The sequence below is a fragment of the Notechis scutatus genome, chromosome 10 (assembly GCF_049901735.1).
Source record: "Notechis scutatus isolate UNSWTSFEM ecotype Mainland chromosome 10, rNotScu1.2, whole genome shotgun sequence".
Taxonomy (NCBI): Eukaryota; Metazoa; Chordata; class Lepidosauria; order Squamata; family Elapidae; genus Notechis; species Notechis scutatus.
The window spans coordinates 17,339,698-17,359,172 of record NC_142018.1 but is presented as its reverse complement, the minus strand read 5'-3'; the positions used below and the strand labels follow the sequence as shown (position 1 = coordinate 17,359,172).

General features: G+C 40.6%; 1 protein-coding gene across 8 annotated transcripts in view; it reads left to right on the top strand.

The window, feature by feature from the left end:
- The window catches only part of GRIA3 (glutamate ionotropic receptor AMPA type subunit 3), a 144,326-nt gene extending 130,348 nt beyond the window's left edge, over window positions 1-13,978 (top strand). For 2 of the 8 annotated variants that reach the window (XM_087972150.1, XM_087972149.1), the window contains exons 14-16: window positions 4,530-4,644; window positions 8,404-8,651; window positions 11,273-13,978. In XM_087972150.1, the coding sequence (XP_087828276.1) occupies window positions 4,530-4,644; window positions 8,404-8,649 (361 nt within the window). In that variant the 3' untranslated portion in view covers window positions 8,650-8,651; window positions 11,273-13,978. Of the gene's footprint in view, window positions 1-4,529; window positions 4,645-8,403; window positions 8,664-11,272 lie in introns of those variants that run through there. The other 6 variants (XM_087972151.1, XM_087972147.1, XM_087972153.1 and 3 more) reach the window with 4 other exon arrangements.
- The last annotated feature ends 5,497 nt before the right edge of the window (window positions 13,979-19,475 follow it).

The following is a 19,475-nucleotide window of genomic DNA, read 5'->3' as shown; positions in this document are numbered from 1 at the left end:
ATCAAGGAAATGCAACTCTTCTATAGTTCGTTTTTCTTACGTTAAGAAAAGTACCAATGAGAAATCTCGCAGATACGAAGCTCTACGCCATTCGATTGAAAACTCGGCAGACTAATTGAGATTTCGTCTTTCGGGAGATTGAATGCTGATGAATGGCTGCATTCAACTTCTGCCTTTGAAAACCTCTGCTGGTGAAAAGGAAGTGAATAAGCCATCAGCAGCCAATGTTTGCATTCAGAGCGCCCCTTCCTCCCTCCCCAGAAAGGATGGAAAGGCAAAACAACATCTGTTTCATAAGTATGCAGGCCGTCCAAATGTCATCCAAAGTTGGCACCTTGATGCAACTTCAAATCATCTCTTCAAAGTGGCTGAACCCCACCATTCAGGAAGAATAAGGAAGGGGGGAAATGTTTTTCCTTGTGCTTAATTGAGAGCAAAACAAAAGGAAGAAGGTGCTCTGACCCAACTCCCCAAATATGACAAGCCCTCTATAGTTGAAGCAATGATTCCTTTATTAGCCAGCAGCTCCAGCAAAAAATCTCCCTCTCTCTCACAGCAGGTTAACAACTCTCTCTGGCAGGGAGAATAACAGTTGTCTGCCACATCTATTCATCTCCGCCCCCTGCCTTTTATCCCCAGAGCCAGGGTGGGGCTTCACTAGCAGCAGTGGCTCTTCTGTCCCAAGGGCTGGCTTAAAGATTTCCACTGCTCTCCTCTCCTCTGCCTTTTGTGCATCCGCATGTCAGGCACTGCACCCAGCTGTTCCTCCTCTTCCTCATCAAGCCACCTCCAGACCTGGGGGCTGTTGACTCTCCATCTGAGGGCTGACGGATGGCCCAGGCTCCATCTCTGTCTGTCTGTCTGTCTGTCTCTCTGTCTGTCTATCTGTCTCTCTCTCTCTGCCAGCTCCATTCCCTCATCCCCTTGGCACTCTCAGGATGCCTTGATGCTGACCCTGACTCCCACGCCACCTCCTCATCTGATTCCAGCTGTTGGAGGGGCTGGCATCCAACAGGCGAAAACAGAAGGTAAGAACAGCAAGGTACACCCAGAAAATTCACAAGCGTAGACCGGGGTGGGTGAACAGCCCTCTTTGGATGCTCTCCCGCTGCTATGAAGTCTTTCGTGAAATAATGTTTTGAGGTTAGTTCAGCAATGCCGTAACAAATGGACTGCAAAAGACTGCATTGGAACCTGACTCTGATATAACTGTCAGAGATGAAGATGAATTTTAAAAAGGAATAAAGGGTTTTTTTTAAAAAAAATAACAAAATTCAGCATAAGGATTTTAGTTGAAGACTTTTCTGAATTAATCGGTTCTGTTTTTCTTAACTTTTTACTTCTGAAAGCAACGATCAAAACAAGGAAGGTCCGAGCCCATTATCAACATTGTTCAACACAACCGATGCTCTCATTTTCTCAAGTCCAACTCACCACCAATAGCATCTTCATATACAGGTAGTCCTCGACTTACAACTACAATTTGGAGCAGAGTTTTTGTTGCTGACTGAGATGGGTCAAATCGGTCATGCCTGATTTTTACGACCTATTTTACCACGGTTGCTAAGGGAATTCATAGCTTCCACCATTGACTTTGTTTCACAGACGTTGGCTGGGAAAGGTCACACAAGTGGTGACCATGTGATCTCAGGACACTGCAAGCATCGTCCATGCATGCCAGTTGCCAGACACTCAAATTTTGATCCCAGGAAAAGGTTGCAACTATCATAATGGTGAGGTCCAGACGTAAGTCCCATTTTTCAGTGCTGTGGGAACTGTCAGGGCTCCGACTATACACCCCCATTCAAATCATAAGTCTCTAGCTGCATCTCTCAAAGTAAAAAAAAAAAATGATTTATTAGGAGTGACCATGTCAGCGTTACCTGGGTACAGACGACTCTAAGACACATCATTCACTTGACTCTGGTCTTCCTCCCACCCCCTGGATGTATATTCTCCAATGGGACACATCCATAGCCAAAAGTCATCAATCATGTTCTCCAGTAATAATCTTGTGCACCAACAGCTTCGGCTGCCTAGCAATTTTCTGAAGCATTTAAGGAATGCACTGCTTTCCCCCATTCCCTTTCTGCTGGCAACTAAAAAGACCAAAGAAGTATTTTTTTAGTTGACAGTAACTTTCAACCATTGCTAAACGAATGGTTGCCTGCGGTCCTGGCCAGCCTCTTATTTTCTTTGGATTTTTTTTAAAAAGAGATTAGCAAGTTTTAAAATCTGGAGCCGTGAACTAGTCTTAATTTTCAGTAGAAAGGAACCTTCTGCGAGCTCACCTGTCTTTCCTCTGACCATTGTCTAGTCCAGGGATGGCTAACCTTTATGTCATCGTGTGCCGAAAGTGTGGGGCAGGCGCGCATGCCCATGCCTGCACTCATAATGCAACGTGTGCGCTACCCCCTGCATATGTGCACATGACTCCCTGTGTGTCCATTGTGCACCTCTGTGCATGCACATGTGACCCCACACACACACCCCACCTTCCTGCACATGCGCATACCAAGACAGGGTCTTATTTTCAGGGAAGCATGGTAGAAAGAAGAAGATGTTTCTTCACTAGCAAGAATCATCTGCCTCTCAATTAGTCTCAAATGTTATGTATTTAATATTGTTGGGGAGGTCTAATTTACTGTTTCAGTTTGGATCGCAAAGCATATCAAATTGCAAAGCATATCAGCATATCGGAAGCACAAGAGGGTGCACATCATTTCATTTCATGCAAGGCTGCTGCTGAATTTTTTCCAAGGGATGGCAGCCTATTGTAGGCAGTTATGCTGTTCAAAGAGATGCTTAGCCGAGACGGGCAGCCTTGTCTCTGGGTTTTTAGTTCAGGGTTGAGATTCCTTGAGCAGGAAAAGCAAACATAGCTTATTGTTGGTCGGATTAAAGCAGCCGTGTGGAGTGGCTCCTTATTCATCTGCCTCTGGATGTTTCCATTGTTGTTGTTGTTAGTTGCGAAGTCGTGTCTGACCCATTGCAACCCCATGGGCAACATTACTCCAAGCCTTCCTGTTCTGGATGTTTCCATATCTCTCCCAATTTGGTTTAGCAGGTCATGTGAACTAAGCCATCCAAAGTTGGAAATCATGCCCACCTATCAATTGGTGCTTGCTAAGCAGTTGAATAGCAAACTGCATGGGCTTCATAAGGGAATTTATACCCCTGGACTGTTGCGGGTTCAAATGGGGTTCCACTTACTGATGTACAAATTAGCAGACTCATCAAAAGGCATTCAGGGTAACTGAGTGTACCACAGGTGACATCCTGGGATTCTTTTAAAACTTCAGAAAACCATGTGACTTTGAGTAGATCCAAAAGTTTCGAGCTTTGCTTCAGTGGAGGATTTCATGACCTAAAGTTACAGAATTAGTAGAGCAGAGTTTGGGTTAACTCAGGAATGCAACCGTTTCCTGGATTTGTGGTTGTTGTTGTTGTTGTTGTTGTTGTTATTATTATTATTATTATTATTATTATTATTATTATTATTATTATTATTGAAAGATTCGAGTCCCTTGTCCTCCGTAACTACTTCTTTAAACCCCTTCTCGATGGGAACAGGATATCATGACATTGTGACTATGCATGGGAATCTCTGCGCAGTTTCTAGCACTGTACGTCTATAACTATTCAGGATATATTGCCCCTAAACCTGAGAATAAACAAGCCCACAAACATGTCAGCTAATTTCTTTGTGCATTGGGAGAGAAAATGTTTGATCTTGTCTTTTGATCTTGTATAGAGAAATCTGGATATTCTCCGTCTTCAGCTAGAATTTCTCGCCAAATAGCTCGGTTGCAGGAGAAGGGATGGCAGGACCTGGAGGTGGAATTAAAAGAGGAATCAGCCTAGAATCCCTACGTAGCCACAAGCAAACTATGTCCAACTCTCCTTGAATTCCATGCGTCCTTATCCAACTCCAACCAGGTTTTGCTAACCATTAGTTGAGAAGATTCTTCTGCATAGTGCTTTTAGCAATCAATGGTTTGATGGCATCTTCACATGTGGACATGACCCAGCCAGCCTCTTTTGTTCTTTCTGTTAGCTCAATAAGGAAGCCTTTTGAGGATAAAGTCTGTCTCAAAGCTACTGCAGGCTGTCAAACGGTATCCACCGTGCAAGCCAACCAACCAAATGGGGAAATCAGATCCCACGCTTTCCACTGAACGGATTTAACAGCATGTGCCGATTACTCAAAGCGATATGGGCAGGACCTGGTGATCGAGTGGTGTTCTAGAAGTTTAAACGTTCTTTATAAAGGGGTTTGATGATCCAGTTTGCCTGCAGTATGAGCTAAATATTCCTGTGTATATATATATATATATTTATATATATGTATGTATGTATGTATATATATGTATATCTATACACACCGCTAGTGATTCTAGAGCTATATCTTTTGACGTTTGCAGCCAGGAAACCTGCTTTATCGCTTTGTATAGTTTGAAAGTAGTTTAAAGCTTGAATAACATAAAATAACATAATATAATGTTATTTATGTTATTTCCCACGTAAAGAACTCCTGTAAACCTTGCAGTATTGAAACTCAGTGAACAAGGCATCTTAGACAAGCTGAAAAACAAATGGTGGTACGATAAAGGTGAATGTGGTGCCAAGGATTCCGGAAGCAAGGTCAGTTTTGCAGTTTGCTGAAGGATTTTCTCTGATCCCCTGTTTTTTCCCCCCATTATTATTTTTGAGTTCTCATTTGATTTCTTCCCCAAAGTTATCGCTTTATCTTCTGAAGTGAACTCCTCTTCTTCTTCTTCTTTTTTAAATAAAACTTATTCTCCCAAAGGAGACATTCCATTGAAGAATTAGCCAAGAGATAGCCTGATGTTCTTTATTATTATTATTATTATTTTTCCTTTGCAATTATATATATATATATATATATATATATATATATATATATATATATATATATATATATATATATTATTGCAATAATATATATGCAATAATATATATAGAGAGAGATGGCATTCAATGCAACTTCATTCTTGCTTTCTTCTCTCTCCGTGTGTCTCTTTTTTAAAGTAGAGGGATTTTTTTTTAAAAAAAATTGTCCTTGGAATTGGCCAAAGTCACTCCATATAAAAAATCACTATTCGGTGGCTTTTGCATCTCGCGCACATTAAACAACAACAACAACAAACGTGCCACGAGAGAGAAGTTGGCCTTGGATGGTAATCTTTATCCGCTCAAAATTTTCAAAGGGCCCTTAGAATTTATTTAATTTTTTAAAACTTTCTTCTGAATACAGTAATGGAGGGGAAACACAAACAAATCAAAAGACTCAAGAATGCTGAAGCTGATTGTTTTTGAGCGGATAGTTGAAAAAGCATAAAACATCCTTTTTTTTTTTTTCCATAGAAAGACATGGAAAGTTTTTTTTAAAAATTAATAATGCATTGTTTTATTGCAAATCCATTCCATAAATATAACTCTTTATATCCAGAAGGATAAGAAGAGAACTATTTTTATATACCAAAGGAGATCTTCGTTGAAGAATTAGCCAAAGATATAGATAGTCTGACTTCCTTCTTCGTTGCGATAACACGTCCCCATATTATTATTATTATTATTATTATTATTATTATTATTATTATTATTATTATTATTATTATTTGCATATGGTGCAACTCTTTCTTTCTCTCCTCTGTCTTTCAATCTTTTTAAAACCGATAGGATTTTGTTTTTGATTCTTTAAGTTGGCCAGAGTCACTCAATATTAAATAATCCCACTGTGGCTTCTCTGGTTTGCACAGATAAACACCTCCCCCCCCCCAAAAAAGAAGAAGATGCAGAGTTTTCCTAGGAATTTTGTCACTTCTTTCTGTATACAGTGAAAGGGAGGGGGGAAAAAAACACCCCAGAACATACATGAGCACAAAAAAACATTTTTAAGAAGATAAGTATTTAATAAGCGTAAAACATCCTCTCTCTCTCTCTCTTCTTTTTTTTGTCAAAAAAATATCTCTAATATTGCATTGTTTTATTGCAAATTCATTCCATAAATATTAACCATTTGGTTGCTTTTTGAAAACAAAACAAAACATGATTATTCATCAAACCATTTTGCTACTGTATTGCTACATTCCATACCAACAAATAATAATTTTTTTTTTTTGCAAACTCAGCCTTCGATTTTCCTTTCTTTCTTTCTCTCCCCTCCCCGCCCACTTTCTTTTTCTTCTTTTTAAATGGTATGGCTTTCGGCTTATTATAGACACATATTGCTGGGGTGTTGAAGGTGATGGGGGAGCCACCCTATGGCTGTCTGCTCTGTGGACGTAAAGATGAGGCTTCTCCCCTGCTTTTCGGTTTTTGTTTTTTTTTTTATTTGGAAGAAAGCACTTTCCGCCTATATGGGATTGCGACATTGGAGAATGTATTTTAATGGGACCATTGGAAAACCCTCCTCCCCTTGCCCGCCCCCCCCCCCCAAATTATTAAAATCACATTTTTTGGGATGCACTTTTTGAGGCACAAAGCACAGCGGGACGTCTGGTTCCTCTTGTAAATAAATAGGAATGGAATATTTCTTATTTGTGCCTTTAGTGTGTGTGGTTTTTTTTTTTTAAACAAAAACAACAACAACAAAAGACTATGGACATTTTCCTAATCAGCATTCTTAGATGTTTTTCAGAAGGGCTCATCCCCTGGCCCTTCTGAAGCCACGAGAGACATATATTGGTTTCAAGAGGGCTAGGATATAGCCTTTTAAATTTCAGTTGACTCTTGGGCCGATGGATGTTTAAATGCACCACTGCAGGGTTAGCCTCAAAATTTGAAATGAGAACTTAAAAATCCAGGGAAACCGCAGTAGCTAGGCTTCTCGGTGTGCCCTTGACTTTCCCTGCCTACCTTGGATTATATTATACGTGGGGAAAGGTACTTCAAGGGATTCCATACAAGAAGCTGATTCGATAGACCGATTGTAAAAGAAAAAAAACACCATCCAGCTACTTACGGTTACTCTTACTCTTACGGTAAGCAGAGGCTCAACCTGCAAACTATTGCAAAGCACCGGTTTTCTGTAATATCTGCCAGATTGGTCTGGAATCCAGATTGACATCAACCACTCAGGCCTTGCCTACATAAGAGAGTTGTGCTGGTTTGAAGATGAGTCCGTTGTGAAGCTGGGTCACACCCCTTGTGTGGACATGCTGACGGGGTGGTAGATTTTTCTTTCCAACGCAGAAGAAGTCAACGTCCGTCTCTTCGTTGCCAACTCAGTTGGATTTTTGCTAGGCCACCCGTTATCTGGTTTGGCTGAACCGCAACCCTCCTGCGACGTTAAAGTTGTTGGGTGTTTTCTGGCCCAAGTAGGCTTTCTGAAACACTCCCCTTGGAAGTCCAAAAGGGTTCTGTCCACCTTGGGACCTGAATCAGTTTGACTGCGTTTCCAATTCACACTCAGTGGTACCAGCACAACTTTCTCACGTTGACAAGCCTTCTGATTTTCTTTGTGTCACAGCTCAAAGTGGAAGGAGTCACCATAAACCGAGAACCAAGGGATTTGGTAAACCAATCCAGAAGCAAAATGGTTACAATGAGGTTTCAGACAAAAAATAAAATAAACCCCAGACAGTTATTTTTTTTTCCTTCTCCTTCTGCCTTAAGGATTACAGCTTAGAGAGTACAGAAATCCATCTTTATTTTTGCTGGGTTTTTGTTTTGTTTCTTGGTTCAGCCCTGATGTTCATACCGAAATTAACGTTAGCAAGCTCAGCCTGAAGATAACTGGCCAACCTCTTACAACATGGCTATTAGGATGTCAGGGGAAATAGTAGTCAAATTTGAATGATCGATCTATGCATCAGTTGAAAACCATTTTCAAAGGCCTTCTTCTCCTCTTTTTTTTTGTTTTCTTCTTTTTCTTCTTCTTCTTCTTCTTCTTCTTTTTCATTTTGGAAATTCTTTAAATTCACCCTGCTTTCTTCAGCCCCACTCCAGTGGGAATATCTGACACATTTCAAGGGATGGTTAGATGATACAGTCATATTCACCATACCAGCAGTGAAACGTGGTTCATAGCACAGAGCAAATTTTCTGTCCTTGTGCGTAATTAGCACTCAAAAAATAGATGGGGCGGGTGGAATGAAACTTCCTTTTCCGGGTGTGTTCCTCTTGTAAAATATTTTTTTCTTTCTTTCTTTCTTTTCTGGAGCACGATTTGTAACTTTAAGCTACCAAAAAAAAAAAAAAAAGTGTTGACAATTGTATTTTGAAATTTGGGTGTGAAGAGCTTTATGCTCGGATGCAGGAAAAAGCCTTAGGTTTTCGTAGCAAATCCCTCTCGTTCTTTTGCCTAAGTAACACAAATGTCCACCTGTCTGTTGATTTTCCTACTCTGAAGCTAACCGACTGGTTCATTTTTCTTAGGACAAGACAAGCGCACTCAGCTTGAGCAATGTGGCAGGGGTGTTTTATATCCTGGTTGGAGGACTTGGCCTGGCCATGACGGTGGCTTTGATAGAGTTCTGTTACAAGTCTCGAGCCGAAGCCAAACGAATGAAACTCACAAAGAACACACAAAACTTTAAGCCAGCTCCTGCACCCAATACCCAGAATTATGCTACGTACAGAGAAGGATACAACGTGTATGGAACAGAAAGTGTAAAGATCTAGTGGTATGGCTAAAGGTTTGAGTAAGCAAATCCACTGGTTTTTACATGTTTGGTGGGCTTTATGTTGACGTGTTTTTGGTGTTTTGTCTTCTCCTTCTGCATCTGAAGTAACACTTTAGGACTGGACATCTTGGACGTCGTATGCAAGGCAGCTAGGAACGCCCTTTTGGATCTGCAAAGTTGATTGGATTGACTCTTAAATCATTTGTCAATCAACAATTGGTCGATTCTATCAATGGAAGGGGCTAATTCAAACCATTCGTATATCTTTGGGGATTCCTTGGTGGTTTCTTGAGCTTGATTGTTTTATTGCAGATATGTCATAACCAAACTGGATAACAATATTAATGCATTGATGATGTTTACCTAGTTTGGTAATGAAACATCTGGAAGAGGTTTGGTTTGGTTACCAAGCTCAGAGAGCACCAACCCCGAGCTACAAATATTTTCTTCTATCAATACATCTTTTTTTCTGGTAGAACGACTTGCTGTGATAAAGCACAGTATTTAATATTAAAGTCGTATTTTTACATAAATTAAGTAGTATCTGGAGATGGGATGGTATCCATCCTTTTCATGGCAGGACTCCTTTTCTTCAGGAAATGGACATTGGTGATTATTTATTTCTTGAACATGATAAATCATTTCCGCCTCTTGGTTTAGAATTCCAATAAATTGAAGTAAGGAGCAGGAAACTCTGACTACTTGGCTCAGTTTTGGAGAGCCATACATTAAAGAGAGAATTATGATAAAGACTGAAATTCCGTCCAATTATTTCAACAGAAACGCAGTTATCTAGAGTAGCATCCTCCAATGAACAAGGAATTTTAATGTACGGTCTATTTCACTCATATTGTGATTGTCCACCTTTCAACTTGCATTGAGATGTATAAACTCCTTAGTTCATTTGTTGCATCCAAGGAAGCATGTCGCCCTCACCCCCCACCAAAGAGTCTGAAGCTAGCAATTAAAATCCAAAATTACAGTTATTTCTTAAATAACCACAAATCCATTGCCCTTCACAGAGTATTCAAATCTGGGTTTTAAGTCAGCATCTAATTTTTTTCTCATTCGTTCAACAGCCATACATTCAGGGGGTGGGTGGGCTTCAGCTGGTTCACACCGGTTTGGCCGAATTGGATGTTCATCTTACATCTGGTTGGGCGAACCGGTCATTCTGACAACTGGCTGGCCCCGCCCACCCTGCCCCTGCCCCTCCCAGGGGTCCCCACTTGGCCCATTTTGGATCCCAGGTAAGTTCAGGGCCTCCCGGAAGTCTCCACCGGTCCTCTTGGATGATCGTAGTTTCAAGATACAAGCCGACAAACATCGAGGTTTGAAGTATTTTAATTTGTGCAAGCAATGCACATCCCCTCCAGCAAGAATGGCCATTGCATACGGACCCCGACTGGAAGTTCTGGGAGGCTGGAAACGGGCCTATTTCCAGCCTCCAGAGAACCTCCAGAGCCCGGGGAGGGTGAAAACAACCCCCCCACCCGGCCTGTTTCCGCTCCCAGCGTGGTGCAGAAGGCCAACTAGGTCATGCCCACCCAGCAATCGGACAGAGAACCGGTTATTTGAACCCCATCGCTGCATACATTCAAAATTGTTGAAAATACTGACCCATCCAAGAGCACACATATAAAACAATGCTGCTGATATTATTATTATTATTATTATTATTATTATTATTATTATTATTATTATTATTATTATTATTATTATAAAAATACCTTCTATATATGATATTCACTTGTATGTATTAAACTGAGGAGCAGCGGTAAGTACTTTTCAGAGATCTTTCTCCTGTTGTCCAATGGAAGAGAACTTTTGAGGTCCTGAAGAGAACTGGGCAAAATTCTCTTTGTTATTGTGACGGAACACATGAAAACAGATGGCTGACGAAATAGTCATCTCTCTCCTTTCCATAAAGTGGAGGGCATGAATTTTACTTTCATGTAAAGTCAAGTTTTGAATAGCTTTCTCTATCAACTGAGTCCGATTTTATGGCGATGTCCCCACTAGGGCCGTTGCTACTATGTCTAATTGTTTTTTTTTTATTTTTATTTTTTGTTTTAAATATGGTTTTACATTGTGTAAGCCGCCTTGAGTCGCCATGGGCGAATAGGGCGGCAATATAAATTAAATAAATAAATAATACATTGATGGAGATTCTCTATCATCCAAGTCATGGTTGTCCCAAAGGTGCTTTTTTCAAGAGGCAACTGGACTTTCTGGGTTTTGGTTTTGGTTTTCTGAAGAGCTGAAGAAGCTTCTTGGATGAGAAGCAAAACATTTTCAAGAAAAAAACAAAACAGAAAGTCCAGCTGCTTCTTGAAAAAAGCACCCTCGGGACAGGAAATGAATACCTTGAACAGTGTCCTCTGGCCAACAATTTGGTTCTACTCAGGTCCACCACTTACCTCAAAATCTTAAAGGGGGAAGCTCCAAAAATGAGAGGGGTGCACTGTGTGGGCCACACCATTGAACCATAGAAAATTAGGGGGAGGAGAAGAAAATTTAGTGAGATGATCCCCCTCCTTCCTCTGATGTTTTTTTCCTGGTCCCCACGTATGATTTGGCCTCTGTGGGACACAGCTCAGCTTTTTGTCCTCTCATTACAGATCCTGCATTTATCACGGCTTGCAAAGGGAGGAAACAACTGAGATTCCCAGTTACTTCAGTGATCCTGGTCACCTGAGCCAATTTTACTCTCTCTCCCGGGTGTCGGTTTTGACACCATACTGATGTTGGTGCAAAGAACTTTTCACAGGAATTTTTTTTTTTTTTTTGGTTTTCCTTCAGTGCCTTAACAGGAGATTCTTAAGACTTTAGAAACAATGCAAACCATCAGAACAAAAAAAATAATATTTTTGCTTTGCTTGAAAAATGAACAAAAACGTGGCAAGAGACTAGTCCGTTCAGCAGACAATATTCATAAAGGCAGAGACACAGAGAGAGAGAGAGAAAAGAAAGAAAGAAAGAAAGAAAGAAAGAAAGAAAGAAAGAAAGAAAGAAAGAAAGAAAGAAAGAAAGAAAGAAAGAAAGAAAGAAAGAAAGAAAGAAAGAAAGAAAGAAAGAAAGAAAGAAAATCAAAACGTTCAACAGAAGCCATTCTTTGATACCACTGCACAGAAACCATGGATGTTCTTTAGGGAGAAAAGGAAAGATTCTCAAATCCCTTTTTTCTCTACTTATTATTAAAATGTTACGCTGTTCCTAATACACCTCAGAATCCCACTGCTTATCTTCCTGGAACTGTCTGTTCATTGAAAGTTGGGATATTGTCATGCTATTTTTCTGCCATTTTATTCTTTCCAGAATTCTCTGTCTACCATCGCTATTGTAGACCACACACACACACACACACAAATATATATATATATATCACCATTGTCTTTTAATGATCCCATAATCCCTTGCGGGTTGGAGTCGGGGCAACTGAATGGAGCTGAGTGTTTACTGGCCGGATGCCTTTCCTGTCACCAAGTTATAGAGTTATATTCAGCAGATAAATTCTCAGTTGTGCCCAGAGAGAGAAATATCTGCCTCCAACCTAGGATTGAACTCACAGCCTCCTGATTGTGAGGCAAGAGCTCCACCTCTAGGCCACCGCACCAAACACACACACACACACACAGACACACACACACACACACACATTTCATTTCCTACTAAAAGTCACTTTGGAGAGAGAAATCAGGCAGGTTGGCAGGTGTCCCAGCCATTTTAGTGATCATCTCCAAGTGCTTTCTTAAATAATAATAATAATAATAGTCCGATCTAGTAGAGCTTTGAGAAGTAACCGACCCTCCCAATGTTGTTTTCTGCGATCTGTCCCCTCAGAAACGTACTTCTATCTCTTCAGAACAAAACTGATTATCACTGAATATTGAAATGACAGATGGGAGAGAACAATTTGGCTCTCGTCGTGCTGTTTTAGGAGCCCTGCTGTCTGTCTCTTTTCACCTTTGCATTGTCATTTCAACAGGTAACTTTAGCACTGTGCTCAGGTGAAGCAGTTGTGGTTTTCATGCTTACTTCACACACACACACACACACACACACACACACACACACACAAAGAGAGAGGAAAAACAAAGACAGAATGGTACTTTAAAAGGGGACCAGTTTCAGTTGCTTTACCGTAGTTATTCTCAGCTGTTTCCCGCAGCTATTTACTTTTTTCTTTAAATAATAAAAAAAGTCAAATCTTGAGTTTTATAAAGAAAATATAATGCATTCCAGAATTCAACACTCAAGATGATGAGTTAAGCGTTACTGCCTTAACAGTTTTTCAGACGTAAACAAGTGTTCGGGATGTGAATCTTATGTGGGAGGGCTCAACGGTAGGGTTGGTGGATTAAAAAATAAAATAAAATTCAGGTTTAATCACCGATGATTCGAATTAAATAGGCTTGCAGGTTTTTCAGAGTTGGGGATGAAGGTCTTGGAATAATAGGAGGAGGGGGGAAAAAGTAGGCAGAGTTGTGTCAAATGAATCAGGCTGGTTTTGAATGGCAAAATATAAACCACCTCCTTCCATGCAGCCATCCGTCCTCTGGAAAAGATAAACCACAAATAAGTTTCAAAAATAAAAATAAATTCTGCCTACTAATTAATTACCTTTAATACAAAAGGACAGGATGTGTGCGGCGTGATATCTCTGCGGCATTTCATCCCATTAACAACATACTGGATATTAATTCAATTTAAAAATGACGATAAGACATAGAGATATATATTTTTTTCTTTAAAATAATAATAATAATAATAAAAAAAGAAGAAGACGATGTTTGAAATAAGTCGCTGGAAATATATTTGATAGCTTATTCAAAAGGAAGAGAAACGTTCTTTAATGATATATTTGATAGTTCATATAAGACAAGGGATAGCCTGTAGAAATTAAAATGGGTGAAATGCTCATTTCATTGTCACACACACACACAAAAGTAACATTAAATAACAAGAAGAAAATTAGCTCAAGAAACATTTCTCCTGAAGAACAAGCTGGCACTCATGTGTGTGGTGTTTGTTTTTTTTTACAGAGATGTTAAGCAAAAAGAAACTTGCTCTTTTTCCTGAAACTGTGATTTTAAATTCCTGAATGCTATAATGTTCCAGCAAAAGGAAATGCAAAATGCTGTGCAAAAAAAAATGTTGTATTTAAGTAAAAAAAAAGAACAAAAAGAACAAAAAAAGGTGGGGGGAGAGACATTTTCATAGAAGCTGTATAAAAAGAAATGTATGTTTATCAAATGAAAATAACTTTTTCAGAGTGAAGGCTTCACGCTAGCGATAAGTTCGGTCAATGGGTTGTAATTTTTTTTTTTATAAAATGTGCATGTTAATTTAAAAATGGGTGGGGGGGAAGTATCAATTGCTTACAAAAAAAATCTGCTACTAATTTGAAGCTCTGCAGACAAAGCAGCAGCTCCTTTAGAGGCATTTAAAAAAAAATGTTTTGGTTTCCTCTTTCTTTTCCTTTGCCTTTTTTGGGGGTTCGAAAAGTAATTTTAGGTTGTTTCTTGATCGGTTGTTGAAAATTGCACTTCATGAACAGAAGAAAAAAAAAAAGAAGAAAAAAAAAAACCTTGCCAAACAAACTTCTGGCTAACTGCATGTGTGAGCATCAATTCCCGAGCCTCATTTTAATGAGGCAATTGTACAAAGAGTTTTAATACATTTTGTAAATAAAATTGTAAAGGAAATATTTTTTTCTTTTAAAAAATATCAAAACAAAAAAACAAAACACCCCAACAACAACCCCAAATGCAAAAAAAGCAGCTCATTTCTGCATTTTCTTTTTTTAAAAAAAACAACAACAAAATTTTAAAGCAGACATTTGCTTGAATGGTTTGTGTGTGGGAAGATCGCTCGCCAATTTTATCCGTGCGAGAATGTGGTTCCTTAGGAAACTGCTTTTTTAAAAAGAACTTCTAGCCCTAAAATGCATCCGGTGGGTATGTGGGAATGCAGAGTAACGAGTGTCGTTTTGATTTGATGGGTGGGTTGCTATGGATAGTGGAGCATGAAAAAAAAAAAAGTAAATTAGTCATGCCTACCATAGAAGAAGATGGAATCGGATCTCCATTGGATACAGGACAGGTTGGTCATTCTTTGCGTTCTGCAAAGAGAATTACTTGAACAAATGATACAATCCCCAGAAGCTGAATTCTGTTGCAGAAAGCAAGCAGGGTTATTTATTATGATTAGCGTACGGTGTTGTTACAGTAGCTGCAACGCTATTGCAGAGTAGTAGTTCTGCTTGCCAAGGTACCAGCCTTCTTGTAGGACATGCATGGTGCGCTCTTCCCAAGATGCACCACAGGAAGGCGTGTTGGCTTCGTACCAGAGAGAAAAACAAGTGGCTCTTGGTGACAGGGTCACCCAAGGCCCCTTCTCTTCCTGGAGCCACCTCCCTTCCCGGGTGTCACAATGGGAAAGTTCAGAGCCTTCAGGAATCTGACTGCCTGCACAGAGTAACATCTCTTCTCCCCACTGAAGTGGTATCTATTTATCTGCTCGCATGGCACATGCTTTTGAATTGGTGGACGGAAGCTGAGGTGAGGGACGGGAGCTCAACCTGCCACACAGTGCCTGGGCTCGAACCACTGGAGCTGAGACTATCTCCAGCATCATTAAGCCACAGAGCCACCATCTCTCTAACCAAGCAGGAGAAGCACAGGAATTGCGTTGGAAGGCAGTCAAACACTGATTGTACCATAAGAACGGATTTTGCCCACCAACTGTCTCAGATGTGGTACGTGAAAGATGCCAGTGTTGTATTGACAATTATGGTTGACTTTGGAAGGTGGATATGTGGGGATACATGGAGGCAAATTATTATTATCTATTATCCCCCATATGCTGCAGAGTAGGAGATATGGGTATTGAGGTGTATCAAATACCACTCAGTATTTAATACAATAAGATGTCTATTCTCAGTCATCCAAAGTCATGGTTGTCCCAAAGGTGCTTTTTTAAAGAGGCAACCAGACTTTCTGGTTTCTCTTTGAAGACATTTCGCTTCTCATCCAGGAAGCTTCTTCAGCTCTGATTAATGGATAATCACATGTATCCATTTTCTTTTCCTCATTTCACCTTCTCCATTAAAAGGGAATCTTCAGTTATTTCAGATGAGCTGGTTTGCTGAGCTTGTTCTTCTCTCTGTTATGGGGCACAGTCTCTGGGCCTTGCTGTTGGCTCAAAGAAGCTTTGTGAGGTTATTGTGATGACCCAGGGTAGGATACAAAACAAACACAGTCACAGAAAACAGGTGAAGCCTTTTTCATTCCTTCACTTTGCTTCCAAGCTCCGAATATCCTTGACAGAAGACAAAAAAACAAAACTCCCACACAAACAGTTACAAGAAGGAGGAAAAAAGCAACACAAACCAGGTGAGATAAGGGCTGGAGGATGTCCACAGATAACAGAACACACACTGGGAAGGATGCCAAACTCAGAGAGGAACCATAAACTAGAGATATTTCCATGCTTTGTTTCCAGTGCTCGCCTGTACACAGGTCCGTCCTCTTATTCAGTTGTCACAGCTGCAGCCCATGAAGAGGATCAAGGACCTCTCCTCCCAAGTTGGCCAAATCCTCTTCAAGCTGCCTCAAGATTAACAGATTTAACAGATTAACAGAGTTGGAAGGGACCTTTTGGTCATCTAGTCCAACCTCCCCAGCCCAAGCAGGAAACCCTACACCATTTCTGACAGATGGCAGTCCAGTCTCTATTTGAAAGCTTCCAGTGATGAAGCTCCCACAACTTCCGAAGGCAACTTCTGTTCCATTGGTTGATCGTTCTCACTGTCAGAAAATATCTCCTTATTTCTAGGTTGAATCTCTCCTTGATCAATTTCCATCCATTCTTCCTTGTCTGGCCTTCAAGTACTTTGGAGAGAAGCTTGACCCCTTCCTCCTCTCTGTGGCAGCCCCTCAAATATTGGAAGACTGCTCTCATGTCTCCCCTGGTCCTTCTCTTCACTAGACTAGCCATGCCCAGTTCCTGCAACCGTTCATTGTTTGTTTGAGCCTCCAGTCCCCTAATCCTCTTGGTTGCTCTGCACTCCTTCTAGAGCGTCAACATCTTTTTTATAATGTCCAGTCTCTTCTTGAAAGCTTCCAGTGATGAAGCTCCCAGAACTTTTGAAGGCAACTTCTGTTCCATGAGTTGATGGTTCTCACTGTCAGAACATTTCTCCTTATTTCTAGGTTGAATCTCTCTCCTTGTTCAGTTTCCATCCATTATTCTTTATCTGGCTTTCGGGTGCTTTGGAAAATAGCTTGACCCCTTCCTCCTCTCTGTGGCAGTCCCTCAAATGTTGGAAGATTGCTATCCTGTCTCCCTTGGTCCTTCTCTTCACTAGACTAGCCAAGCCCAGTTCCTGTAACCGTTCTTCATATGTTTTAGCCTCCAGTCCCCTAATCATCTTGGTTGCTCTTCTCTGCACTCTTTCTAGAGTCTCAACCTCTTATAAGGTCTTTTTCTAGATTCTCAAAATCATATAAGGGGCCATCGTCACATTCACACGCATTCCACAGAGAAATTTTGCAGACCCTCCACCCGTCTTTTCCTTATACAATGCTCTTCTCCTTTTCTCTCTCTTCTTGGCCTGGCAGGATATCCAGGATGCTGATGTGAGCTGACTAGCTCCTTTGTTCTTCAAGAATAGAGAATAACTGAATGACGTCTGGGTAGAGCAATCAATTTGGATGGAAATGTTTTGACTGTCACATACAATTCATTCCAGGGATGAGGTCAAGGCTGCAGGGAATAGGGTAGGATGGTGTGTGGTGCACCTGGGCTGTTTTCGCCTGGATTTTGAAGATATTTGGAGAGAGAGGAGAGCTCTCACATTTCTCCTCTTTAATTCTATTGTTGCTGTGGTATATTTTGATCCATGGAGTAGCTGTTTTGGGACAATAACCACTTTCCCTCCTGTATTCCAGAACACAAAAACAACCCACGGTGTAGTTTGCTTGAGATAAAGTAAGTCTAGGGTTAAGATGCTGTGCCTTCTAGAAGATGCCTATGCCAAGGATTAGTAGAGTGATTGTAGCTAAGAGGCTGAAATCTTCATAAGTAGCTCCCTGCTTTGCCTTCTTGAAAAGAAAATAATAATAATAAAACAATTTACATTTCATTTCAATATTTTTCTATCTACTTTTTCACCTGGTTCACTGATGGATCCTGTTTTACATATAGAACCCAGCAAGAACAGGAGGGTGTATAATGTACAGGAGTGGCATAAAACAGGACAAAAATTTTTAAAGCTAGGGTTTTTGAGACATTTCAGACTGTAATCCTGTTAATAATATGAGCCGTGGTGGCACAGTGGTTAGAAGGCAGTATTGTTTAGTTTAGTTTATTGTCATTGCACCTCATGCAACGAAATTAAATACCATCTTCAATGAACATCATGACTATGAAAATAAGCACAAACACACATCCTTCACATTTTATACATTGAATTGAAAACCCCTGATACTGCATTAATATTGCACTATACAGTAGAATTCAAAAGAGCTACTGCCCTGGGATAGAAGCTGTTTTTCAGCCTATTTTCCTTGTTTTTATTATCCTGTACCATCTGCCAGAAGATAACAGTTTTTAAAAAAGGGTGCCCAGGATGAGATGGATCTTTGAGGATGTTTTGAACTTTCTTAAGGCAGCGGGAGCTATAAAGCTCTTCCAAAGAGGGGAGAGGGCAACCAATGATCTTCTGGGCAATGACATTAACCCTCTGGAGTGCTTTCCTATCTGCCACTGTGCAATTGGCAAACCATACACAGGTGCAATAAGTTAAGATACCCTCTATGGCAGGGGTCTCCAACCTTGGCAACTTTAAGTCTGGAGGACTTCAACTCCCAGAATGCCCCAGCCAGCTGGCTGGGGTATTCTGGGAGTTGAAGTCCTCCAGGCTTAAAGTTGCCAAGGTTGGAGACCCCTGCTCTATGGTGCAGCGGTAGAAGGTCACCAGCTGTTTTTCATTCAGTTGTTGTTTCCTGAGAAGCCTCAGGCAGTATAATCTCTGCTGGGCCCTTTTGACCAGGGCTGCAATGTGAGCACCCCAGGTCAGGTCCTCTTTTAGGGTAACACCCAGAAACTTGAAACTGGTCAGTTGCTCCACTCAGTCTCCATTGATAAGCAAGGGCAGGCTAACTGTGCCAACTTCCAGCAGTTCAATCCTGATCCAAGGTTGACACAGCCTTCTATCCTTCCGAGGTTGATAAAATGAGGACCTCGATTGTTGGGGGCAAGTTGCTGACATTGTAAATCACCTAGAGAGGGCTGCAAAGCACAATGGGGAAATGTATAAGTCTAAGTGCTATGGGTATTGTTAATCCTTCTTCAACTGGTGGTGCTGGTTGAGGCTGATAGTACTTACAAACCAAAAGCTCTAAACTTGATGGCCCAATTGACTCTTGTATGGTCCAGTACAGCTTCTCAAGTCAGGTCAGAATCCTAGATCAATGACAAAGAACTAAGACCTCAATTTTAAACCTTAGATTGGCCAAGTAGAGTTGGGAATTTGAAGACCTTCTCCCAGCCATGAGCAAGAATGATAAACCAGGAAAAGGCAATTTCCTAAATTCCCATGACCCAGGTCACGATGCTCTCAGGAACCTACAGGTTGTCCTCAAGTAGCTCAAGGGAAAGGTCTTTATAGGAAGAGCCCAGGCTAATACAATCCTTGAGGCATAGAATCAAAATCATAAGTATTAGTACTGTTTTATAAATCCTTAGTAAGACCACACCTGGAATACTGCATCCAGCTTTGGTCATCACATGACAAAAAAAGATGTTGAGGCTTTGAAA